The sequence below is a fragment of the Halichoerus grypus genome, chromosome 14 (assembly GCF_964656455.1).
Source record: "Halichoerus grypus chromosome 14, mHalGry1.hap1.1, whole genome shotgun sequence".
Lineage (NCBI taxonomy): Eukaryota > Metazoa > Chordata > Mammalia > Carnivora > Phocidae > Halichoerus > Halichoerus grypus.
Window position 1 is genome coordinate 23948887 of NC_135725.1, and position 22087 is coordinate 23970973.

The window sequence follows — 22087 nt, forward strand, 5'->3', positions numbered from 1 at the left end:
ACTCCCCAAGCCACTGAACTCTTCAATGACTCCATGCGCTTCCAGGGAACCTGTACTCTGGGGGCGGCAGCACCTAGAAACCACATGGCATAAGGGAAACTCTGAAATGGTGACTGTCTGTGTCGAGGATCCCCTGGGGTTTGGAGCAGGAGGGAAAATCAGAGTTTCTGCACTGGGCTCCATTCCCAGGCAGCAGATCTCAGAACAAAGGCTTTCAAACCTGATCATGGTCCTGGGCCAGTGGACGACCAACTGCACATTCATGTCTTAAAAGCACACTAGGGAATTCCTAGGCATCGGCCACCAGGCCTCCCTGTTCCCATGGCAGGTGAAGTAGAAAAAGGAGCAAATGACTCCCAAGTCAGGAAACAAAATCAGGACCTTGCTCTGCCAGCCGAAACCATTATGACGCAGCACCCAGTGGGACGGCACTCACCCCTGAGCTTAACAGAATCAGAACCCTTCAGAGTCAAAGGGACGGGGCTCTGCGACCAACGGGCGCTCAAAAACCTTTTGTCATTAGTGGGGGGGGTAGTCATGGTCACTGCGGCACAACTAAGCACTCCCCAGCAGGTATTACATTTTACGGATGAAAAACAAAGTTGGGGCTCAGAGTTCAAGTGCTTTGTTCCAGGCCACACCGCTAGGAAGTGACAGAGTCAAGACTCAAAGCCAAGCCTTTCACCTCCAAGGTCCATGCTCATGAACACCAGGACACAGTGAGACAAACAAACCATGCCCAAGGCCCTGTCCCCTCCGTTCTGTAGATGAGAAGGCTGAGGCCACACTTGTCCGAGGTCACACAGCCTGGTCAGAACAGGTGGTATCTTTCCTTCTCCGTAAGGAACAGGGATAGTTATCAGATCAATGAAGGAACAAAAGGGTCCAAGAAAACTCAGATCGGTATAAATATTAGGGATTAGGGGTCTTCATGAGAGAGACGGGGTAGCCTGACCTAACCAAAGCAGGGGCACAAGGACTCGGTCACCTCTGTACAGAAGGTCCCCAATATATGATGGTTCGATTTACAGTATGTTTAACTTAGGACGGGTTTATCAGGGTGTAACCCCATCGTAAGTCAAAGAAGTCAAGGAAGATCTGTTCAGTGCCACAGGTGCTGACCACTAAACCCTCCTGGTCTTCGGAAGCACCCACAGAAGACTGGGAAGGATTCCTCTGATATGCCTAGTTGGCCCATCTTATGACAGGATTATCACACTGACCTCTTTACTAGCTGCCAGCTAAGGTGCATACCCTAAAATATGCAAAACGAGTTCCCCGGTTCATAGGTTTTTCTTCTTCCCCCTCCTTTCAATTCTGCTTTTGTCTTTGACTCTAGCAATCAACTGACTCCCTCACACATGCTAAAACAATGTGTGTGCAAAAGAATGAATTAATGTCCTAAGTTATTCTTTGATGGAGATCCTATGAGTTCACCTAAAGGATCTTCAAAGCCAGGCTAAACTCCTCCCAAGAAGAGCTGACTGAGAAGCCTCCAAAAGGTCTATCCACTAGGTGTTCTCCTCTCCTACTCCCACCTCTTCCACCATCTGTGGTCAGCAGCATCAACCACACCTTTCGCTTCTCTACTGCCTCTTTCATGATGGCTGAGCCCTCTGTCTGGCCCCAAGAGCTCCTGGCCCCTCCTCTCCTCCCTGTCTACTCCATGTACCCTCCACTCCAGCCTTGTGTGGCTGCTCATCTTCCCCAGTGCGTTGGTCTCTTACCCAGAATGTCCTTCCTCCATCTGAAGGGGACTTCTACCTCCTGGCTCCCCCAACAACAAGACTCACCCCTCCTCTGGGGTGCCCTCCAGCATTTTATTTGTACTTCCCTTTTGGTGTCTACCATGAAATACAAATCTCTTGAGGATAGGCACTGTGCCTTATCAGTTGATCCAGGAAATATTTTTTGAATGCCTGGGGTCTTTGGCAAATAAAAAGATAAATAGAACTTAGTTCCTACCTTCAGAGAGATCTGATCTAGTACAGATATGTACATAAAAACCTACAATAAAATAGGTCATGATCTATCCTGTTTTGCTTTGTTTCAAAACTCCATCTACCAGCTCCCTCATTTGTGAGAAAACACTCATTCAAAATGACTAATTAAGGTCTCTAAATGATCCCTTGACAAGAACCAGATGATTTCATTAAAGGAGGAACGGAAGACTTCCAAAAGGTTAGGCTCCAAAAATAGTTTGTCAGTTTCTCAAAAAATTAAGTATAGAGTTACCCAATGACCCAAAAACTCCACTCCTAGGTATAAACCTAACAGAACTGTCCACAGAAAAACTTTCATATGAATATTCATAGCAGCATTATTCATAATAGCTAAAAAGAGGGGACAATCCAAATATCCATCGACTGATGAATGGATAAACAAAATGTGGTCTATCTAAACACTAGATCATTATTCAGTCATGGAAAGAAACAAAGTACTGATGCTGCTACCACATGATAAACCTTGAAAATATGACCTTAAGTGAAAGAAGCCAGGCACAAAAGACCACATAGTTTATGTTTCTGTTTATATAAAATGTCCAGAATGGGTGAATCCATAAACATAGAAAGTAAACCAGTGGTTGCCAAGGTCTGGGAACGGGGGGGGCGGGGGAAATGGGGAGTGACTGTTAATGGATGCAAGGTTTCTTTTGGAGGGGATAAAAATGTTCTGGAATTGGATAGCAGTGACGGTTGCATGACTTTGTGAATTATACTAAAAACTACTGAATGTATACGTTAAAGGGGTGATTTTTATGGTATATGATCTCAATTTTTCAAATAATTAAAAACAACAGCAAAATACATGCAGGCCTCAACTAGAGGCAGAGCATCAAACCCTCTGCATCTCCCTCTCTCAGCTCCCATGGGCAATGGACAGGCCTGGACATGATTTCAGAGGCAGTCAGGTGCCCTTATATACCAGTTCCCAAATACCCGATGGGACCCACTGATGTCTTGAAGTGAAGTTGGTTGTGGGGAGGTCTTTTGATACATATCTTCACTCACAGCATTTTGGAGGTCATCTCATCCAAGGGCTTTCAAACTATACTCCTGATGGGATCTGCCTGGGACAGAGTGTTCTCCCAGGACACAAGACTCTCAATGCTAAGCCTGAAGGAGGCCCGGCAAAAGCAGACAACTGGTCACCCAAGCTCCTGAGAAGCAGTGAGCAACAGGTGAAGGGTCTCGAGTCCCCAGTCCCAACTCTGATCGTCACCAACAACCACAGCTCCTCTATTTTTCTCTCTTTACCTACTAGGCTTTGCTTACACTTCTATTTAAGGAAAAGAGTTCTGTGAATAAAAAAGGGATTTGAAAAAGATTGTCCGAGCCTGATCCACTCTCCTGATCCTTGTCAGCTAAAGCCCAGGAGGTTCAGAGACTCAGCATTTTCAGAGACAAGAGTCTAATGAGCATGGCCGAATTTAGTGTGAGGGAAGAAAGAGCAAAGGCCACGTGGATGAGCTCCAGGGGCCAGCTGGTACCCTCGGCAGGGCTGGCTTGGGCTCCTGACTGTGTCCCTCACCACTGCTCTTCCACTCAACAAGCGTGTCTCAAAGAGGAGAAGCTGGAACTCAGTGGGAAGATCCTAAATTTGAAGCTCTCTTGAAACCTGAGAGCTTTGTGGATGGTTTCTGAAGTCCTGTACAGTACTGACTTTCCACTACATAGCCTCTGACCGCATTCCACCCACAAGCCGTTGGCTCCCATCTCTGTGTGCTGAAGGCTTCTTACTACAAACACCTGTGACTCTCTGCCAAAGCTTGCTTTCTCTGGTTGTGAGAGCAGAGTCAGCCCACACTCAGAGTAAGCCAGAGAGTATTAACTCTGCCTTCTGAAGTGGCCTTCAACCAAAATGAATGGGGAATTGGTAAACAAACAGCCCGGGCCCTTTGCTTGTCAGTGGGAGAATTCTGAGGCAAGTTCTATAGCCTGACAGAATTCCCCAGCAGAGCTGAGCACAGCTGCCCTCAGGAGTGACCTGATGGATAACATGCCCTATATTGCTTGCTGCCCCACCTCCCTTCCCCACCCCTCCTTCCGGTATGTCCAGAAACCACATCCCAAAGAAACTACTAGCACTCAACTCTTCTCAAGGTCTGCTTCTGAGGGGGGCACCCAACCAAAAACAGATTCTGTGACATTTTGAATGGAAATATCAATGCAAAAAAAAAAAAAAAAAAGCACCCATTGCAATTCTATGAGTATCACCCAATGAGGAGCTCAGGCTTGGTTGGGAGTTGCCCTGTACAACACACTGAATTTACAATTCCCTTAAATATAATGAAAAGAACTGAATTAAAAGAAATGAATATGCAGCTATTTGCAAAACGTGAGTGGTTCCATGAATGCTTTTACAACCTATGATTAAATGAATAAAAGCTACGTACTTATAAAAGGCCTGGTTCTCCACCCCACACTTCCAAAGATGTTTGCAGGCAGCTGGTGTTGACGTATGGAATGCCAACATGGCTTTTTTCTAATAAAAAAGACAAAATAAGAAAGGGCATGTGAAACAGAATTTATCTTTTTCAGGTATTTACCAATTTGTAGCCCCCCCTGCCCACACCTGCCAAACAGACTAAAAGTAACTTAGGCCTTACCCTGGTCTTAAAAGTGCTGTTGAAATGGTGTCCCGCCTCCCTCACCCTTTGCAGACATCTTGAATCTAACTGGGCCCTGTTTCTAACAAAAAACATCCTCACAGTCAATCCTTCTCAACAACCCAGGAATCACCCGCCTCTCAATCAGACTTGTAGTCCTTTAAAAACTTTGCCACCGCTGAATAACCGGTGCTTGATCTAAAAACTAGTCAAGAAAATCTGCAAACCTCCAGACCTAGCCCTAAGGCTCAAAGCTTCCATGACGGCCTCCTCTCAGATGCATTCCCTGATGAACCCAACCTGCATCCGGTAGCTTCATTAAGACTCCTGGGATGTATAGACTCTATTTATAAAACTCACTAGCAGTGGTTGAATACCTAGCTTTGGAAGTATTCTTCACTTGTTTCATAAATCTATATTTTGGCAGATTACAGAGGTAGAAGGAGGTTCCATTTTCCTTTTTTTTTTTTAATTCAAATTCCAGTTGGTTAACACACAGTGTTAGTTTCAAGAGAAGGTTCCATTTTCTATCTCAGTCTATTTTTTACACAGTAGTATATGGTCAAGCGTTGCTCACTGACTTTGTTCTTTTTTAAAAATTTTTTATTTAAATTCAATTTAGTTAACATGTAGTGTACTATTAGTTTCAGGGGTAGAATTTACTGATTCATCAGTTGCATTTAACACCCAGTGCTCATTATATCACGTGCCTCCTTAATGCCTATCACCCAGTTTCCCCATCCCCTGACCCATCTCCCCTCCAGCAACCCTGTTTGTTCCCTATAGTTAAGAATCTCTCATGGTTTGCCTCCCTCTCTGTTTTTATCTTATTTTTCCTTCCTTTCCCCTGTGTTCATCTGTTTTGTTTAATTCCACATGAGTGAAATCTTATTTGTCTTTTTCTGACCGACTCATTTCACTGACTTTGTTCTTAAATGTGCAAACCCACTATTTATTTACCTCTAAAATGTTCAGCATACAGCTTCCATTATCACTGTAAGCTTCAAAGTGGTGGTATTCTGGGGCTACAATACTAAAGGCATGTTTTACGCTTGCATCCCTCTCGTTTGCACACACGCGCGCGCACACACACACACACACACACACACACACACAACTACAGGCTAGAAAAGCAGTCACTGACCTCCTTCTGGGTGCCAATCACATAAAAGGTCTTCCCTTCAAACTTCAACTTGCAGACATCCGGCCTAAAAGAAAAGAACATCTCTTTGGGTGAGAAGAAGAAAAAAAAAAAAAGTGGCAGCTAACTAAGGTACCTGATTCCCACAGGAATCAGGCTGACTCGCAAACACCAAGCCGACTGCAATGAAACAAGATATTATCTTATCATCAGTAAAGGCTTAATGAGCAGTGAAAAGCCCCCAAGTGAATTATACAGCAATTTTCTTCCCAAGAGAGGATCCGAAGGCAGCTCAGAACTATTTCTTCCATTTTTTACAGTCAAGCTGCATCTTTCTTCCAAGGAGCTCTGGAGGCTTTGTGAACATTAACGACCAAAACAATATTAATTGGCCAGCCCACTTTGCGAGGTAGGAAGAATGTGATTATTTCAGGTTCAGGTAATGAAATGATATGGATTCACAGTATCTGTCTCCCTCAAACTTTCACGTCCATCTTCGAGAAACACACACACCAGGCTGCAAAATTTTCATTTCTGCTCTCCCTGCTCATGAGAGAATAGTTTTATTAAATATTGAGATGCTCAAAATTGTGAGGACAGCTTGACACATGGTAGTCAAAAGAGGAACTTTGGGGTTTTATCTTAAGGAGCTGCTCAATTAAAATCTGCCTGAAATGGGGACCCTAGGTCACCTCTTTGGTGAGCGAATATGCGTAGAGAGGAGACAATTCTATTTTTAGTCCTTTGATCTAATTTCTAAAAGAGTGATTTGTGCCCCTGTGTTTTTTCCTGAGGGAAAAAGAACAGTGTGGCTACATTAAGCTGTTCAAACTTAGGAGAGGATTTGCAAGAGTGACACAGCTCAGTGGATGTTAAAAAACAAAAAACAAAACTAGGATTAATGTGGGAATAAAATTTGTTTTGGTAACATATCCACAGCTATTCCAAATACACATGCCTAGGCAGAGGCTGGAGAGGGGTGGGGATGACATTCAGCACCCCACCAGGAACACCACGATGTAGAACCAGAAACAAATGGTCCGGGGATTGTCCATCTTAACTCTTCAGTGGACCCAGGAAGAAACAGAAGCCTAAGGAGCAGAGACTTGCAATTAATCTGCACTTAAGACATGACAGGTTCTCCCCTAACTACTTCAGAGTTCAAGTAGTTCAGAAACCTGAGGATCTAACCCGCAAGTCTTCTGTGGTCCTAGGGTAGGATGGGAGAAGTCCCCACATTATCCATGCTTCCCAAAGTCAACAGGAATCTGTAGGGAGCTTATTGGGGAATGGCCTGCAAGGTGATTAATACCCTTCTTTCCAGGGTGCAGAAAACACAGGGAAGAAAACTAGTCACCCCACCATGCAACACGTCCACAAGATGTCAGAGTTCATGAATCCCACCACTCACAACACAGTTGCATTTGCTTCTCCCCCAACTCCTTTCCTCCCCATATGTAATGCCAGATGTAATGGATTCCCATCTTACAACTGAGTACACAGAGACTCAGAGAAGCGAAGTGAAGAAGAGTTTTGAGAATGCTCATTGTGGAGAAAGAACAAGTGGGTGCAGAGGGGAGCAGAAAGTATGAGCTGAACAAAAGGCAATGACAGAAAGGTCAAGGAAGAGATTGATGAAATCAGGGATCTCAGAAAAAAGAGTACAAGGTGTAGGAGTGGAGTGGACACTAGCTGGCTGATGCTAACCCAGCAGAGAAGGTTTGAAAGGGAGGGGGGAGGTGCCAAGAGGACAGTGCACGAGTGGGGGTGTTGATAAAGGGGTCCTGGAAATCCTGAAGCTAACAGAACCACGAAACTGAGGTTCAGGTAAATGCAAGGGCATTGCCAACCCATGAATGAAGGCGGATGCCCATTGGCCCATCAAGAAGAACTTCAGGCACAAGGGGGAGCCCACCACCCAGTGAGACATGATGGGGGGAGGGGGATGACAAACCTGTCAGGGGCCCTCAGGGAGGAAACTGAATCAAGCTGAAGGTATGAACAAGACTGAGCCTTTACAATATTCCATATAAGTTCAGCCTTCTGGCTCTTTGCCCAAACCATCTTCTTGATTGGACACCATGGGCCCTGCTGGTCACCTACCTTGCTCCATCCTCCCACTTCTGTATTGACATGACTCAGACTTTCTTCTTCCTCAAGATGACATGTTCATGCAGATTATGTTCTTCCCAGCCACAAGAGGTGGGTCTTGATTTGACCAACAGAGTCATGGAGTTCCCACTCTTCTCTAAGGGATTGCTTTAAGTAGGTTCGTGTGAGCCAATCCTGCCCTATTAGATATACCGGAAGTCTCCTACAGGGCTTCTGTAAAACAAGTCCTCCTTGTTTTAATAGGAGACACACAGAAGGGGATTCTCTCCTCCAGGCTCTAGGTGTTGCTGAATGAAGATGGGATGGCCAGAGTTGCTTGCATGGCCACCTTATGAGCATGAGCCTGGGGACAAAAGCCATTACCCTGGGATGACAGAGAAGAAAATGGAGACCCAGATCCTTCACGGTGTTGTCAGGCAGTTAAGTTAAAGGATCATGGAAACGCCCAACCTCTGGAAGTTTTGCTGTGTGAAATAATCAGTCCTTTTATTTGGAAGCCACCGTGAGCAGACATCCCTGTTACTTAGAGCCAAAAGCATCTTCACTGATATACTGGGTAACACATGACGTCTCTGCAACAAGGACTCAAGAGAAGAGAATGGAGGGGCACCTGGGTAACTCAGTCATTAAGCATCTGCCTTCGGCTCAGGTCATGATCTCAGGGTCCTGGGATAGAGCCCCGCATCGGGCTCCCTGCTCAGTGAGAAGCCTGCTTCTCCCTCTCCCACTCCCCCTGCTTATGTTCCTGCTCTCGCTGTCTCTCTTTCTCTCTGTCAAATAAATAAATAAAATCTTAAAAAAGAGAGAGAGAGAGAGAATGGAGAGGAGGGAGCAGGAGAAGAAGGTCCTGAGTTATTCAAGGGAAACTGTACCTTTACCCTGCCCTGCCCTACCCCAGGTCACCCCTCTGGCCAGAGCAGCAGTTGCTGGTGAGGAAACACTGGACACCTTCTCTTTGGAGACAGAGCCCCTGAGCCCAAGACACACCCCAGGTCTCCTGAGGTCTAGGACAACCTAGGTTGGCTTTTATTTATAGATGAATAATCCCTTTTTAATGATGCTCCACGGCAAAGAAATGAATACTAGGCATTCTACCGGACATTTCCAAACAAAAAAAAAGTATCAAAGGCTGGGAAAGAAAAGCAAGATTAAGAAAAATGGTAAGCTAGTTTCCCAAAGAAGTCCTTACCATTTTATCAAATGGATTCGCTTATTTCCCTGGAATACCACAAAGCCTGCTGCAGTGAATCCTAAAAATGTTGTTGTGCCTGTTGAATCCTGGAAAAAAAGGAGAGCCAAAAACATCTGGATTGAGAATGAGAAATATAAAATAAATGATAAATGGTATCCTCATTCATCCACCCCCTGGGTTAATTTCAGGTTAATCCCATTGATCGTGGCAATAAACTAAGTTTCTGAGATGGGACTTCCAAGGATAGTGCTTCTAAAATCTGGGGAAGGTCTGGGAATATGCAGCTTTTTCCTTGGAGGAACAGACCTTCTACCTCTCCGGGAACATCCTGGGAAAAGGCAGATTAGTCCCAAACCACTATGTCTATTTCCAAGTGTGTCTTGGGGCCACCCAAGTTCTCGGATCTGTCCTGTAATGTTGTCAAACTGTGCTCAGTCATCATTAGCCCTAAAATCAAAGTTGCTATGAAACCAAAGCCCTAATTTGACTTGATTAAATTCCATACCAAATTCCTGGTAGTTTTAATGTAAAGATATGTCCAGAAATGCCTACTTCGCTTCCAGCCTCAACCAAGAAAACCTAAGCATAGATCAGTAAAAGAAAAGGAATTATGGCAACAAAAATCAAGTCCATCTCCAAGTAATAAATAAAACAAACAGGCTCAAAATTGTGGATAAAATCTAATTCACTAAATGGAATAAACTGATTTATACCATTACAGAAGAGGATTCTGGCAAATATGCTAAAATAATTGTGCGAATAAAAATAAAAATGCCAATATGAACAAGTACTATCAGCTCTCTACCTCGGCCGCATGTTGGAATCATCTGGAGAGCCTGGTCTGCTCCCCCACAGACCCTGATGTCATTAGGTGGCAGGAGTATGAAGCTCCCCGGGTATTTCTAATGAGCAGCCTGCACTAAGAGTTCTAGAACTAGTACTTCACCAAATACTATTAGCTGATCCCATATGGGTAAAGAAATGTTCCAGCAGAACTCAAGAACTTACCTTTAAGAGCCTGGCTGAGATAAATGGTTAGTTGAGAATTCTAGTTAGTGTCTGGTTGATGCGTAGTTAGTTTAAGGTATGAAAAGAAGAAAACTGTTTTCATAAAACATTTCTGGAAAATGTGTGCATCATCTTGGGGACTTGCTAAAAAAGCATATTCCCCAGCTGTAACCCCAGCAATTCTGAGTCAGTACTCTGGAGTGGAGCCCAGGTGATTCTGATACATGCTTGAGAGAAATACTATCAAATAATATGAGCAAAGAAAGCAAAAAAAAAAAAAAGAATCCTAATGTCAAAATATAATTTTAAGTCTTTTTTTTCCTCTATTTTCCCAATTTTTAAGGTTACCTTCTTGCTGACAAGGGTCTTGAAAATAAATCTGTTAGGATCCTTTAAGTTCTCAGGGGTAGAACCATCCATTTGATAAATGAATGAATCATATATGTTAATTTAGGAAAGTATGGCTACTACATAGCAATTAGCAAACAATTGGAAGGCTTGCAATGGAGACAATCAACCACCAGAACATGTGACTACAGCCTACTGTTGTCCCTTCCAATTAGGGACAATGGGTCAGCCTGTAGTAATATCCCCCACAGTAATTAACTCTCTTGTGGGCAAAACAATCATTATGTGTCGGCCTGCTAGGAGGGGCACTCACCTTGCATGGGTGGGGGTCTACCCCATAGGTTTCCAAAGTGTGAGCTTTCAGGAGTAAGTTAAATTCAGCAACTGGTGGGCTCTGGCCTCTAGAATCACACAAGAAAATTTTAGGTTGTTGACACAGAAGATTACAGAAACCTAGAGTCCCTTCATTCAATAAAATGGGATATCCTACACTAAAAAAAAAGAGAGAAATCCCTACATAAATAATAATCAGTAACACCGATCATCATTCCTCACCACAAGGAGCTCTTTGCTAAGGAATCAGAGCTCATGTTCCCTGCTAATTGTTCCATAATAAACCTACATGTACTCTGAGAACTCCAGTGACCCGTACAGTTAATCATGGTTATCAAGTTACCAATAAGCAAAGCCTTGCAAATTCAATCTTAATGTGAAATAGAACTCAGCATCGGTTCTTTCCTACTCACTTCAAAAGATTATCTAGGGTAAAGGGCATTCCCTCTTGCTCAAGGTAGAATATGGGCAATTCTTTTATGCTACCAGCAAGCCTGAACAAAGCTATCCTCATAGGAAGAACGGTCAACCATTCCACTGGAAAGCTCTGGATTTTGAAAGGAAATCTCAGCCACTTATCCCAGCAATGCCCTCCACGGTGGTAAATAAGGTCCTGGCCTCAGCGATGGGGAAAGGGGCTGCAATAGAGAGGACTTTTGGGGTTAACTTCCAAAGCAGGATCGTGCAGCATTTCAAAGACTACACTTTTGACTAAGTCCCGGAACGTATCTTAGAGAATCCAAACCATTCCCCAGGGATAAATAGGTAACCCTAACAACCAAGAAGAGTTTGCCAAAGAAAACAACAGGAATTTGTTTTTATTTCCAAAATGTAGAATTACATTGTAGTATTAAATCTATTTCCACCCAAGCATCTCCCCATAGATGGATTCCCTCCTCACCCCCTCAAGAGTCATCATGCCTCTAAATCAAAACAGTATTCCATCTACCTTCTCCCTAAAGCCTTTCGAGATCTTCTCTTTACCCTGAGTGACTGAAATTTCACTAGAACAGGTCTGAGGAGTGTCTTTATTTACTTATCATGATCAGCACCGTGGGGACACTTTTAATCCGACGACTCGTATTTTTCCATGGCTGTTTGATTCTTCTCTTCCCAACCTCCGTCCTCACCTCCAACCATTCTTTCTTTCTCTCTCCTCTCCTTTGACAGGCCCACGTAAATGGATCTTGAAACCCCTAGGTCTGTCCTCCATACCTTATAACCTTTGTTTCATTTTCTAAATCTGTCTTTTTGTACTACATTTTGAATTTTCTTTTCAAGATTTTATTTGTCGGGGGGGGGTGGGAGGGGATAGAGCACGAGCAGGGGGAGTGGCAGAGGGAGAAGCAGGCTCTCCGCTGAGCAAGGAGCCCAACACAGGACTCAATCCCAGAACCCTGGGATCATGACTAGAGCTGAAAACAGACGCTTAAGCGACCGAGCCACCCAGGTGTCCCTTTTCTGAATTATTTCTTAATTCGGACTTCCAGCTTGCTAATTTATTCTTCAGCTGTGTGCATCCTGCTTTTCTTCCCATTTCTGAGGGTTTTTTTTTTTAAATACCAATTAAATATTTTACTTCCAACATAGTATCTATTTGGTTCTTGAAATAGCTGCCTGTTCCTATTTCATGCAATAAATTCCTCTTATGCCTCTGAGGAAATCCCACTTTGTTTCCTTTAAAGTCCAATCCTGTTTGCTGTTAATGCTGCTTTCTTGGTGAGGGTTCTTTGGTTTGCTGAGTCAGAATCTCACATTCATAGAGTTGATGTTTTCTTAAGTGATTCATGGATGGACATTTTTTTTATCTGACGTTATCTGTTTAATGCAGTGGCCTCCAGAGGTTTGTAGGGAAGAAGTGGGTGGTGGGGCATGCCATCTGGGAGGAGTGTATGTTAGTAACTTGATTTTAAACTGAAAATTATAGTTCTTCTGGGTTTGCCCACACACGGGGTACTTCCAGCTCAAGCCTGCTGTTGCCCAGAAGGAACCAGAGAGAGGTCAAAGCTACCCACCTGAGCCAAATGCAGTTGCCCACTCACCATAATGGCGGCCCTGTGTATCTATTGCCTGAAGCACTCAGAATCACTCCTACCCTACATATGTGTTTAACCTGGATTTGCTCCATCTGTTTCCCATCTTCCAGACTCACTGGTAGACATCAGATCCAAAAATGGTATTCTTTCCTAGATCTGCTTTCTAGTATTTTGCCATTATCTACTGGGCCTTGGAGAAGGAAGATAGCCATATGTGCTACCTTTTTCTTTTTTTAAAAAGAATAATTTTTAATCCATCCTTTACAGAACATATTTCTGAGGGATTAACTCAAACACCTGCTTTAAGAAAATAAAGTCTTTCTAAAGCCTTTGGGCTTTCCTCTTTAGCCTCAGTGTTCTAAAGTTTCACTGTGATATATATAAGGGCAACATCTCTATTTATTTATTCTGATCAGCACTCTATGGGCCCCTTCAAAACAATTTCTTTCTTTGATTCTTTTTTCAAGTCACAGTCAATATTATTGTATCTCTTCTTGATACCATAACAACAGGTTCAAAAAAGTCACCAACTATATTGATGGGAAAGGGAAAAGGGATTTTTTGAGTTTTCTCAATACATACAAGAATTTCTCCATAGCTCTCTTAAGTTCTAGGAGTAATATCTTACCTTTCACTGAAAAATACATTATTAAATCCAAATACTGGATGCTATTTCCCTCCCCGCCACATTCTCACTCACTCACCCATGCATTCATAGCACCCCGACGAGGGACAAAGCACAGAGCTGAGCTGTCCAGCATGTTACTAAGCAGCACCCCCACTCTGGTGACCCTCAGTGAAGACTTCAGCCTAACGACCCAGACGGGGGCCAAAGGGAACCAGGACCGGAGCCAAAGCAGCTCAAGCCATTAGCCCTGCTCCAGGCTAATCCTCCTGCTTGACATGAAAGGGCTTCACTCTGGAGAGCTGGCCATTCTCCCTGGCGGTTAAAGTGTCAGCACCTTTGCATAAGCCGCACAGTGTTTATTCTTAAAATCCCAGTTTGGTTTTAAAGCTCACCCCTCTTTTGTATTCGATCTGGGAACAAGTTAGTCATGAAAGGTTGTCATTTGGAAGTTCATGTTGGAAAGTGAGTAAGTTCTGCTCGCCTGGGTGGTCTGACCACGTTCCTGTCCTTTGTAAATCCGACAGGCATCTAGTTTCTAATCGTAAACACTCAACCACAGATGGCAGCAGGTGTGGGGCCACACAGCTCCAGAGGACGTGCCATTAAACTCAAGGACCTCTGTGCATCGGGACATCTCATTCAGGGAGGGAAACGGTGAGCCCCAGCACAGGAAAAGATTTCGGTAACATGTACAATCAAGAAAAGGACTTCTATGTAGAATTTTTTAAAAACTCCTATAAATCAATAAACAATACAATTTTTAAAATCTATATATAACTCAGAAGAAAAATCAGCACAAGACATACACAGGGACCTCATAAGATATCCAAATAGCATACAACTATGTGAAAATGTGCTTAACCTCTTTATGATCAGGAAAATGCAAATTAAAACTATGAGAAATCATTTCTACATCCATTTAAATAGTTAAAATGTAAAACATAGTACCAAGCGTTCATGAGGATCTGAGGCAAAAGCAACTCTTAGACCACTGGTGGAGCGGCAATGTGGTAGAACCAGCTGGGGAACTGGCATTATCTACACAAGTTCAATGTGTTTACCCTATAATAGGACGATTCCATTAGTAGTTCCATATGCAACAGAAACTTGTGCGAGTGGCACCAAGAAATATATAGAATTTTCATAGTAGTGCCTTTGTAGTAGCAAAAAATAGGAAACTCACATGTCTCCCAACAGGAGAATGGATATACAATGGAACGCTATACGGCCACGAAACTGAATGAACTAAAGCTACACACAAGATGGGTGACTATCACAAAAATGAAACAGAAGCGGACAGATATAAGTGAATACACACTAATGAATTCATTTTATACGGCTTTCAAAAATGAGTAAAACACAACTAAGGTGTTAAAAGTCAGAGATGTGATTACCTTTGGGGAGGAGGGAGAAGGTAAATATTGAGAAGGGGCAGGAGAGAAGCTTCTGGGGTGTTACCAATTTTCTCTGACTTGGGTGGTAGTTACCCACATGCTTGCTTTGTAATAATTCATCAAGCTTTATATTTATGTTTTGTACAAGTTTCTGAATCTGTTATACTTCAAGTTTTAAGGGCTTAACAGAAAAGAAAAAAGGTTATGAAGCATGTGGGACCTTCATGTATTGTTGGTGTGAATGTAAGCTGGGGCAACCCCATTAGCAAACAAGCTATCACTTCCCTAGAAAAGCTCACACTCTATGGCCCTCCAAATTCCTAGGCTAGGAACTCCTTTACATACACTCCATGAGAATTATTCAAGAAGCCTAGAAATAACCCAAATGCCCATGAGCAGAATGGATACATAAAATGTGACATGTTTGCATCATAGAATATTAGTTAACTCAGAAGCACAAACGAAGACCTATGGCTATACGCATCCATGTGGAAGAACCTCAAACACAATGTTGGCCGGGGGGTGGGGGGAGTGAGATGCAAGAATAGAGTATGATTCCATTTATATGAAAGTCAAAAACATGCAAAAACAAAGCAATGCATTATTTAGTGATATATATGAAGTACATTTACAAAAGCAAAATGAGAGAATGAATAACCCCAAATTCAGAATAGTGCAGAGGAGGGAAGAAGGTGATCTGGGAGGGGCGCACAGGAGACTTTAGAGCATCTGGTGATATTCTAATTCATAAGCAGAGTCAGGGGGTCATGGGCGTTTTTTCAACTATTCTTTAAATTACACATATGTTGTATATACTCATATATATTTGTGGTAATTAAAAGAGGAACAATTCCTGCCTTTTTAATAAAAGAATTATTGGATAAAATATTGTACAGTCCAAAAGCACTGCTGAACTAAACAGAACTGGTCAGGAACCTCATAGATATGCATGCAGGGCCACTTTTTACTAAGCTCTACTGTTCTGAGCAATACATAATCATTTATGTTGTCCAAGCAATGGGAAGATTCATAAAGGAGGACTTCTTATCCTCCTTTTGTAGATGAGGACTCTGACACTCAGAAAGGAAAAGTAACTTGCTCAAAGTTACTTGGCTAGTAAATGCAGAAGTGAGGTTCAAATCCAAGTCTGCTTGGTTCCAAAGCACATCTCAGTGCCTGCGCCACCATCACTACCAACATGATATGGTCCAGAGCCACGTGCCTGCCCTCCTACGTGCCATGGCAGAGCATGTCAAAATGACATGGTTTCCATCAGTTCTTAGAGAGAGCCTCTTTCAAATTCTGAACATTGCATCTTATCAGTGATGAGGCAATCCACCCCAGGTGCCTGATCGTCAGACTTGATGGGAGAGCAGCGAGGTCTCAATTTTAATCTAGGTCAGAGATCCCCAGACTAAAGCCTGCAGGCTGAATCCTGACCACTGCCAGGTTTTGCACAGCCCGTGAGCTAAGATTGGTTTTTCCATTTTTAAATGGTTTAAAACAATCGAACAAAGAATAGTAATGCCATGACCATGAAAATTATATGACATTCAAATTTCAGGACCAGTAAATTCTTATTGGAACACAGCCACACCCATCTGTTTGCATACTGCCTATGGATGCAGTCATGCTCCAAAGGCAAGACTGATTAATTGCCTGAAATCCTATGTTCTGCACAGCCTGAAGTATTTACTAAGTGGCCTAGTGTAGAAAAAGTTCGCTGAGCCCTGAGCTAGGAACTGCACACAGGAATGGAGAACCGCTAAATCTAAAGTTCCTTGATTCCAAAAAATGAAGATAAAAATAGTACCTACCATGAAGATTTGGTGTATACAGTAAGCAGTTGACAGATGAAAAGCCATTAGACTAGTGCCTGGCACAGAGCATGGTCTCTCCTCACCCTCAGAATAGCATCTGTTCCCCTGCTAGCCCTGCATGTGACTAAAGTCAGAATTATGACGGTGGGGGAAATGTCACGAAGCATGTCAAGATAGTCACAGCAAAACAAAGACCCCTCTTTAAAATAAAAGTCCTCACAAATTGGTATCCTTTGCTTTGTGTTTGACTGCAGATCTCCAACAGCTAAGCACTGAAAAGACTTCATCTAAGAAGTCACACAGAGAAAGGCTAACTGCAAATGTTCAAGTAGGAAAAGGGTTCAAAACCAATGGAGGAAAGGTGGAGACCCCAATGGCACCAGAAACTGAATCTCCCTGACTCACCGAGGAAGAAAGCATTTAATGATCAGGTTTTCAGGAAGACGCTAAGGCCAATTAAACAAACTTTTTTGTTTGTCCCCTCAGATCTCCCATCGGACATTTGTTTCTGGCAAAAACTCTGCTTGGTAATGGAAAGTAATGATTTTCTATCCCTTAAATCTTGCATCAGGAGCTGTTCTACTAAGATTAACAGTGTCTCTAATGAGACATTTAGATGTAAAGACCAGTGATTAGTTGAATTCTTTAAGAGCTAACAATTCTCGGGGCGCCTGGGTGGCTCAGTCGTTAAGCGTCTGCCTTCGGCTCAGGTCATGATCCCAGGGTCCTGGGATCAAGCCCCGCGTCGGGCTCCCTGCTCCGCAGGAAGCCTGCCTCTCCCTCTCCCACTCCCCCTGCTTGTGTTCCCTCTCTCGCTGTGTCTCTGTCAAATAAATAAATAAAATCTTTAAAAAAAAAAAAAAAGCTAACAATTCTCTAAAAATATGCTATTCTAATAAATTAGGTGAGGTCGAGTAATCACATCTCCCTTCTGCCTATCTGGTATTCTTTTTGCCAAAAGGAACACTCTTCTATTGATCCTCCCTTAGCATATCATTACATAGACTACAAAAGTGTACAGCATCCTAAGAATGAGGGCAAATTATTAGTATACATTAATTGTGCATATCATTAGTGTACATTAATTAAATAAGGTGTGCATCTTGCCAGCAAGGACCTGGATTGCTTGGAGCGTGGTTGGCAGGAAAGGGTGGATTTAGCTCCACCTAATCCATTTGGGTCTTTGCGTTGCAGAATTAAACTCAGCGAAGTAGAACTCTCAACCTGAGTTAGGTTAGGTTTTGCTGTAACTTGGTTGCAACTTTGCTTAGATTTAGCTTAGTTGCAACTCTAGGTAGGGTTTACTCACCACTGGCTCAAATGCTTGAGAATGCTCTCAGAACTTACCCTTCAGCAGGGCTTGGGATCTTAGCACCCATTAGACTCTGGAAAGTTCTCTATTCTTTACAGCCTTGCTCTCAACTTTTTGAGCTTCAAGGAGTCTCCTTTGCTCTCCAGCCCCGTCGCTGGCTCTCAGCACTTCAGAAGGACCTCCTTGTGGTCCTTTCCCTGCTGTTGGCAAGAGCTACACTAACCCTGGCTAAAAGTCTGGAGTGCCTCCGAGGAATTTCACTCAGATCTCCGGCCCTGTCCGACTTCTTCCCTCTTCTCTTTGTGAAGGCCTAGGGCCAAATGGTGGTGGAAAAGTGCAATTCACTCTGCAGCTGGAGTCTTTGAGATCCCAGTCAGTTAAGTCAGCCCACTCATGGCCATGGAAAGCTGACTGAAGATTTGGCTAGTTCCCCTTGACCCACCTATGACATATTTGTCCTCCTCCTCCCACACCATCAGAAGTGAAAGCAAGTTCAGGTTTCCACTGTCCTAGGAAAGACATTCTGGATTTCAGTATTTAGTCTTCTTTGCTCTCAGATTGGTTTCAAAACTATGATTCTGTAGTCTATGTAGCTTGTTGTGTTAGCTTGGTGTTGGGGGAGATGAATGTCTCACGCTTTTCTACATCCTAACTAGGAGAGTCTCCAGTCTGTCACTTCTAATTGTTTAGAGAGGAACAGGATCTCTTACAAACGCCTTGGGCACCATTAGGAACTATCCCTATGAGAGCATTAGATAGAACACTTCTAATCCGGGTAAATGCCATGCTATGAGGGAGACAATGGTAATGGTCTGGGGCCAGACAAGGATAAGACTTGCAGGAGAGCAGTCAGTTAGGAGGATATCAGAGCACTGTACAGGAAAACACAGGTTTCGGGTCATGGTCTATTGCTTCCTAATTGTAGGGCCTTGGATAAATTAATTTCTCAGGCATCTGATCCTTACTGGTCCAAGAAGGCGGTCCCAAACTCAATACCAATGGAGGCAGAAGGTTAACTGGCCAAGCAGGGATGGTGGCAATGTGGAGAGCAAATGAATCTCTTACACAGCACTGTGGCTTAGCTCCAGCTGAGTGTTACCACATAGGGGAAGGCCTAGTGTTACCAAATCTCCTAGGTGCAAGAGAAGCTGGGACTTTCTGGCAACTGATTCCATTTTTAAAAACTTATTTGGCCCAAAGAACATATTTCTGGGTCACAATGTAATTCAACAACTGTCACTTTATAACCCCTGCTTTGGACTCCAAGAGTCCTGTAAGTGTAATAATGGGGTGTCAGGTTTTTGGCTTGTGGCTAGTGACCTCTGGATATGCAAAGGCTCTGGGTGGTAGTTGTAGCTGTGTATGACTAATAAAAATTAGGAAGCAAATTAATTGTTACCTTGTGAGTATTGTTTTTTAGATAAAATCTTTGAAAACATGAGGTCATAGGGGAGTATAGATGATGAAGGGGCTCCCAGCTTGGTGGTAAAGCAGTTGAAGATCAGTGGGCTAGGTCACTCAATACTTCCACAGTTCCTGACCCAGAGTTGCCTTTTAATAAATACTTGTTACATGAATAGATGAACAAATGGATGTATGGATGAATCATGAATGGGTGCATGGATGGATGGATGGACAAGCGGATAGATGCATGGATGTATGGATAAGTCATGAATGGGTGCCTGGATGGATGGACAGACAGATGCATGGATGAATCATGGATGGGTATGTGGATGGAGAGAGGGTTGGATGGATGGATACACTGTTATAAGTTCACCTAAAGTTCAAAAAGTTTTTGACTGTGCATAATTCACATGTCAGGTGTGATCAAAGAATGTATTAAGTCATGGCTGATTCAAGCTATCAATACTATCCCTCCCTTTTTCTTCAAAGCCATGTTGCACTTTGGTGACATTGCTCTTTCTCCTTTCAAGTCACTGTAGCCAGATTTTACCTGTATAACAGCATTGATGGCTTGTGTGCATACATGAGTTGCCCTGGCCCAACCCTCCCCAGAAATGTCCCTGACTCCAGGCCACATAATACAAGGATTCAGTTTTTATAGGAGGAGCATGTGATGCCAAGTAATTCCCTCTTCCAATTCCTATGCCAAATAACAACAGAGAATGGAAATGCATTTGATAACCCACCAAGGAGAGAGATTCTGGGGTTTCAAAATGAGAGACTTGATGGGACACTTGGGTGACTCAGTCAGTTAAACGTCTGACTTTGGCTCAGGTCATGATCCTAGGGTCTTGGGATCGAGTCGCACGTGGGGCTCCTTGCTCAGCAGGGAGCCTGCTTCTCCCTCTGCCTGCCCCTCCCCTTGCTTGTGCTCTCTCTCTGACAAATAAATAAAATCTTTAAAAAAATAAAATGAGAGACTTGAGAAGGGAAAGGTCACATGAAGGGGGGAGTGGAGATGATGGAAAGCACATCTCCAGAAAGATTAGAAGTTGTAAAGTAATCTGATCTTTCCCATTTTCCTATCACATAATAAACACTCTTCCCCAAACTGCACAAAAACATTTCCCAAGGGGGCTCTTGTGATCTGTTCATCAGAAGCACAGGTAGAGGGTATTTATCATAGCAGGTCACTTATCTCTAGGAAAGCTAGACATTTTTGAAACTATAAGTCCCTGCCAGGATGCACATGATTTACAGAGAATGTGAATCTTGAGAAATAAAAAGAAAATGATTCTGTTTGAAACCCACTCAGTATCATTATTGCTTCCAGCACAAACCTCACTGCATCAGATCATTATGATGGCAGCTAATTAGATGATTTTTCTGCTCTTTAAGGGCAAAGAATAAAATCAAACCACTTCACCACCAAGTGAGATTTTTGAATATTTGAAAGCTGATGACCTGTGCCTGAAGCTAGTCTAAATGTCTTTGCCACTAACGAGAAACCTGATAAACTGGTATTGAGAGAACTTGCTGAGTAAAAACTCTAGGATAACCTTCAGAGAAGCCTCTCTGGGTTCCTGATAGTGAAATCACTCATATTCTTGACCTTCAACCCCTTCTGGGCACCCTCAGGACTAATGGAAAGGGGATTCCCTTCCAACCCACATGGCCATGATTAAAGCTGTCTAGAAAACAGTAACCAGGACAGTCAAAAATAAGAGAATGGTCACATCCCTAGGGATTGTTGGCAACAGCCTCTTCCAGCCACCAGAGGGCTCTGGAAGGAGAAATAACCTATTTCTAAGCCGTCCCCATGCTAGGACCTCATCTCTGTGTACCAAACTCAAATGAAATCTGTAAATTATAAGATTCTTCCTTATACATAGTCTTAAAAATAAATATGGCTCTTTTGTCTTAAAATTATCTACAGATGCAGGCAGTGAAGCAGAAATTAATTCCAGACCTGCTCTGCCATGTGTCTAGAAGTCCGCAAACTAGAACCCACGGGTCAAATCTGGCCCACCATCTGTTTTGTCAATCAAGTTTCATTGAATCGTAGCCCGCTAATTTAGGTATTGCCTTTGTCTTCTTTTGCTCTACAAAAACATAGCTAAGTGGTTGCAATAGAGACTATGTGGCCCAGAAAGCCAATATAGATAGATAGATAGATAGATAGATAGATAGATAGATAGATGATATACAGATATATAGACATATAGATACAAATACTATATCATCTATGCTGATCTAGAAGAATCATTCAGCCTCAGTGAGTTTTAGCACTAACATCTATTCAATAATGCAAATCATACATCCCCACATCTTCTAGTTTACAGGATATTAGAAGGCCCAACGATGCCTCTATAAAATCTTTCTGAATAAAGCACTTTCACTGCACACCTATCAGAGTGACCAAAATCAAGAACACTGAAAATGCCAAAGGCTGGTGAGGATGTACAGGAACAAGAGAAACTCTCATTCATTGCTGGTGGGAATGCAGCCACTTTGGAAGACAGTTTGAGGATTTCTTTTGAAACTAAACATACTCTCACAGTACAATCCAGCAACTGTGACCCTTGGTATTTACCAAAGGAGTTGAAAATTTATGTCTACATAAAAGACCTGCACATGAATGTTTATAGCAGCCTTATTCATAATTGCCAAAGCTTGGAAGCATCCAAGATGTCCTTCAGTAGGTGAGTGGATAAACTGTGGAACATACCAGCAATGGAATATTATTCAGC

The 22087-nt window shown here is 43.0% G+C and overlaps 1 protein-coding gene across 4 annotated transcripts in view; it reads right to left on the reverse strand.

Annotated features, from left to right (window-relative positions):
- FRMD3 (FERM domain containing 3) overlaps nucleotides 1–22087 on the reverse strand; it is a 296683-nt gene that overhangs the window by 75152 nt on the left and 199444 nt on the right. For all 4 annotated transcript variants that reach the window (XM_078062348.1, XM_078062347.1, XM_078062349.1 and 1 more), the window contains 4 exons: nucleotides 10724–10811; nucleotides 9052–9140; nucleotides 5754–5817; nucleotides 4397–4485 (listed from right to left, as the gene is read on the reverse strand). In XM_078062348.1, coding sequence (XP_077918474.1) covers nucleotides 4397–4485; nucleotides 5754–5817; nucleotides 9052–9140; nucleotides 10724–10811 — 330 coding nt within the window. The remainder of the gene's footprint in view (nucleotides 1–4396; nucleotides 4486–5753; nucleotides 5818–9051; nucleotides 9141–10723; nucleotides 10812–22087) is intronic.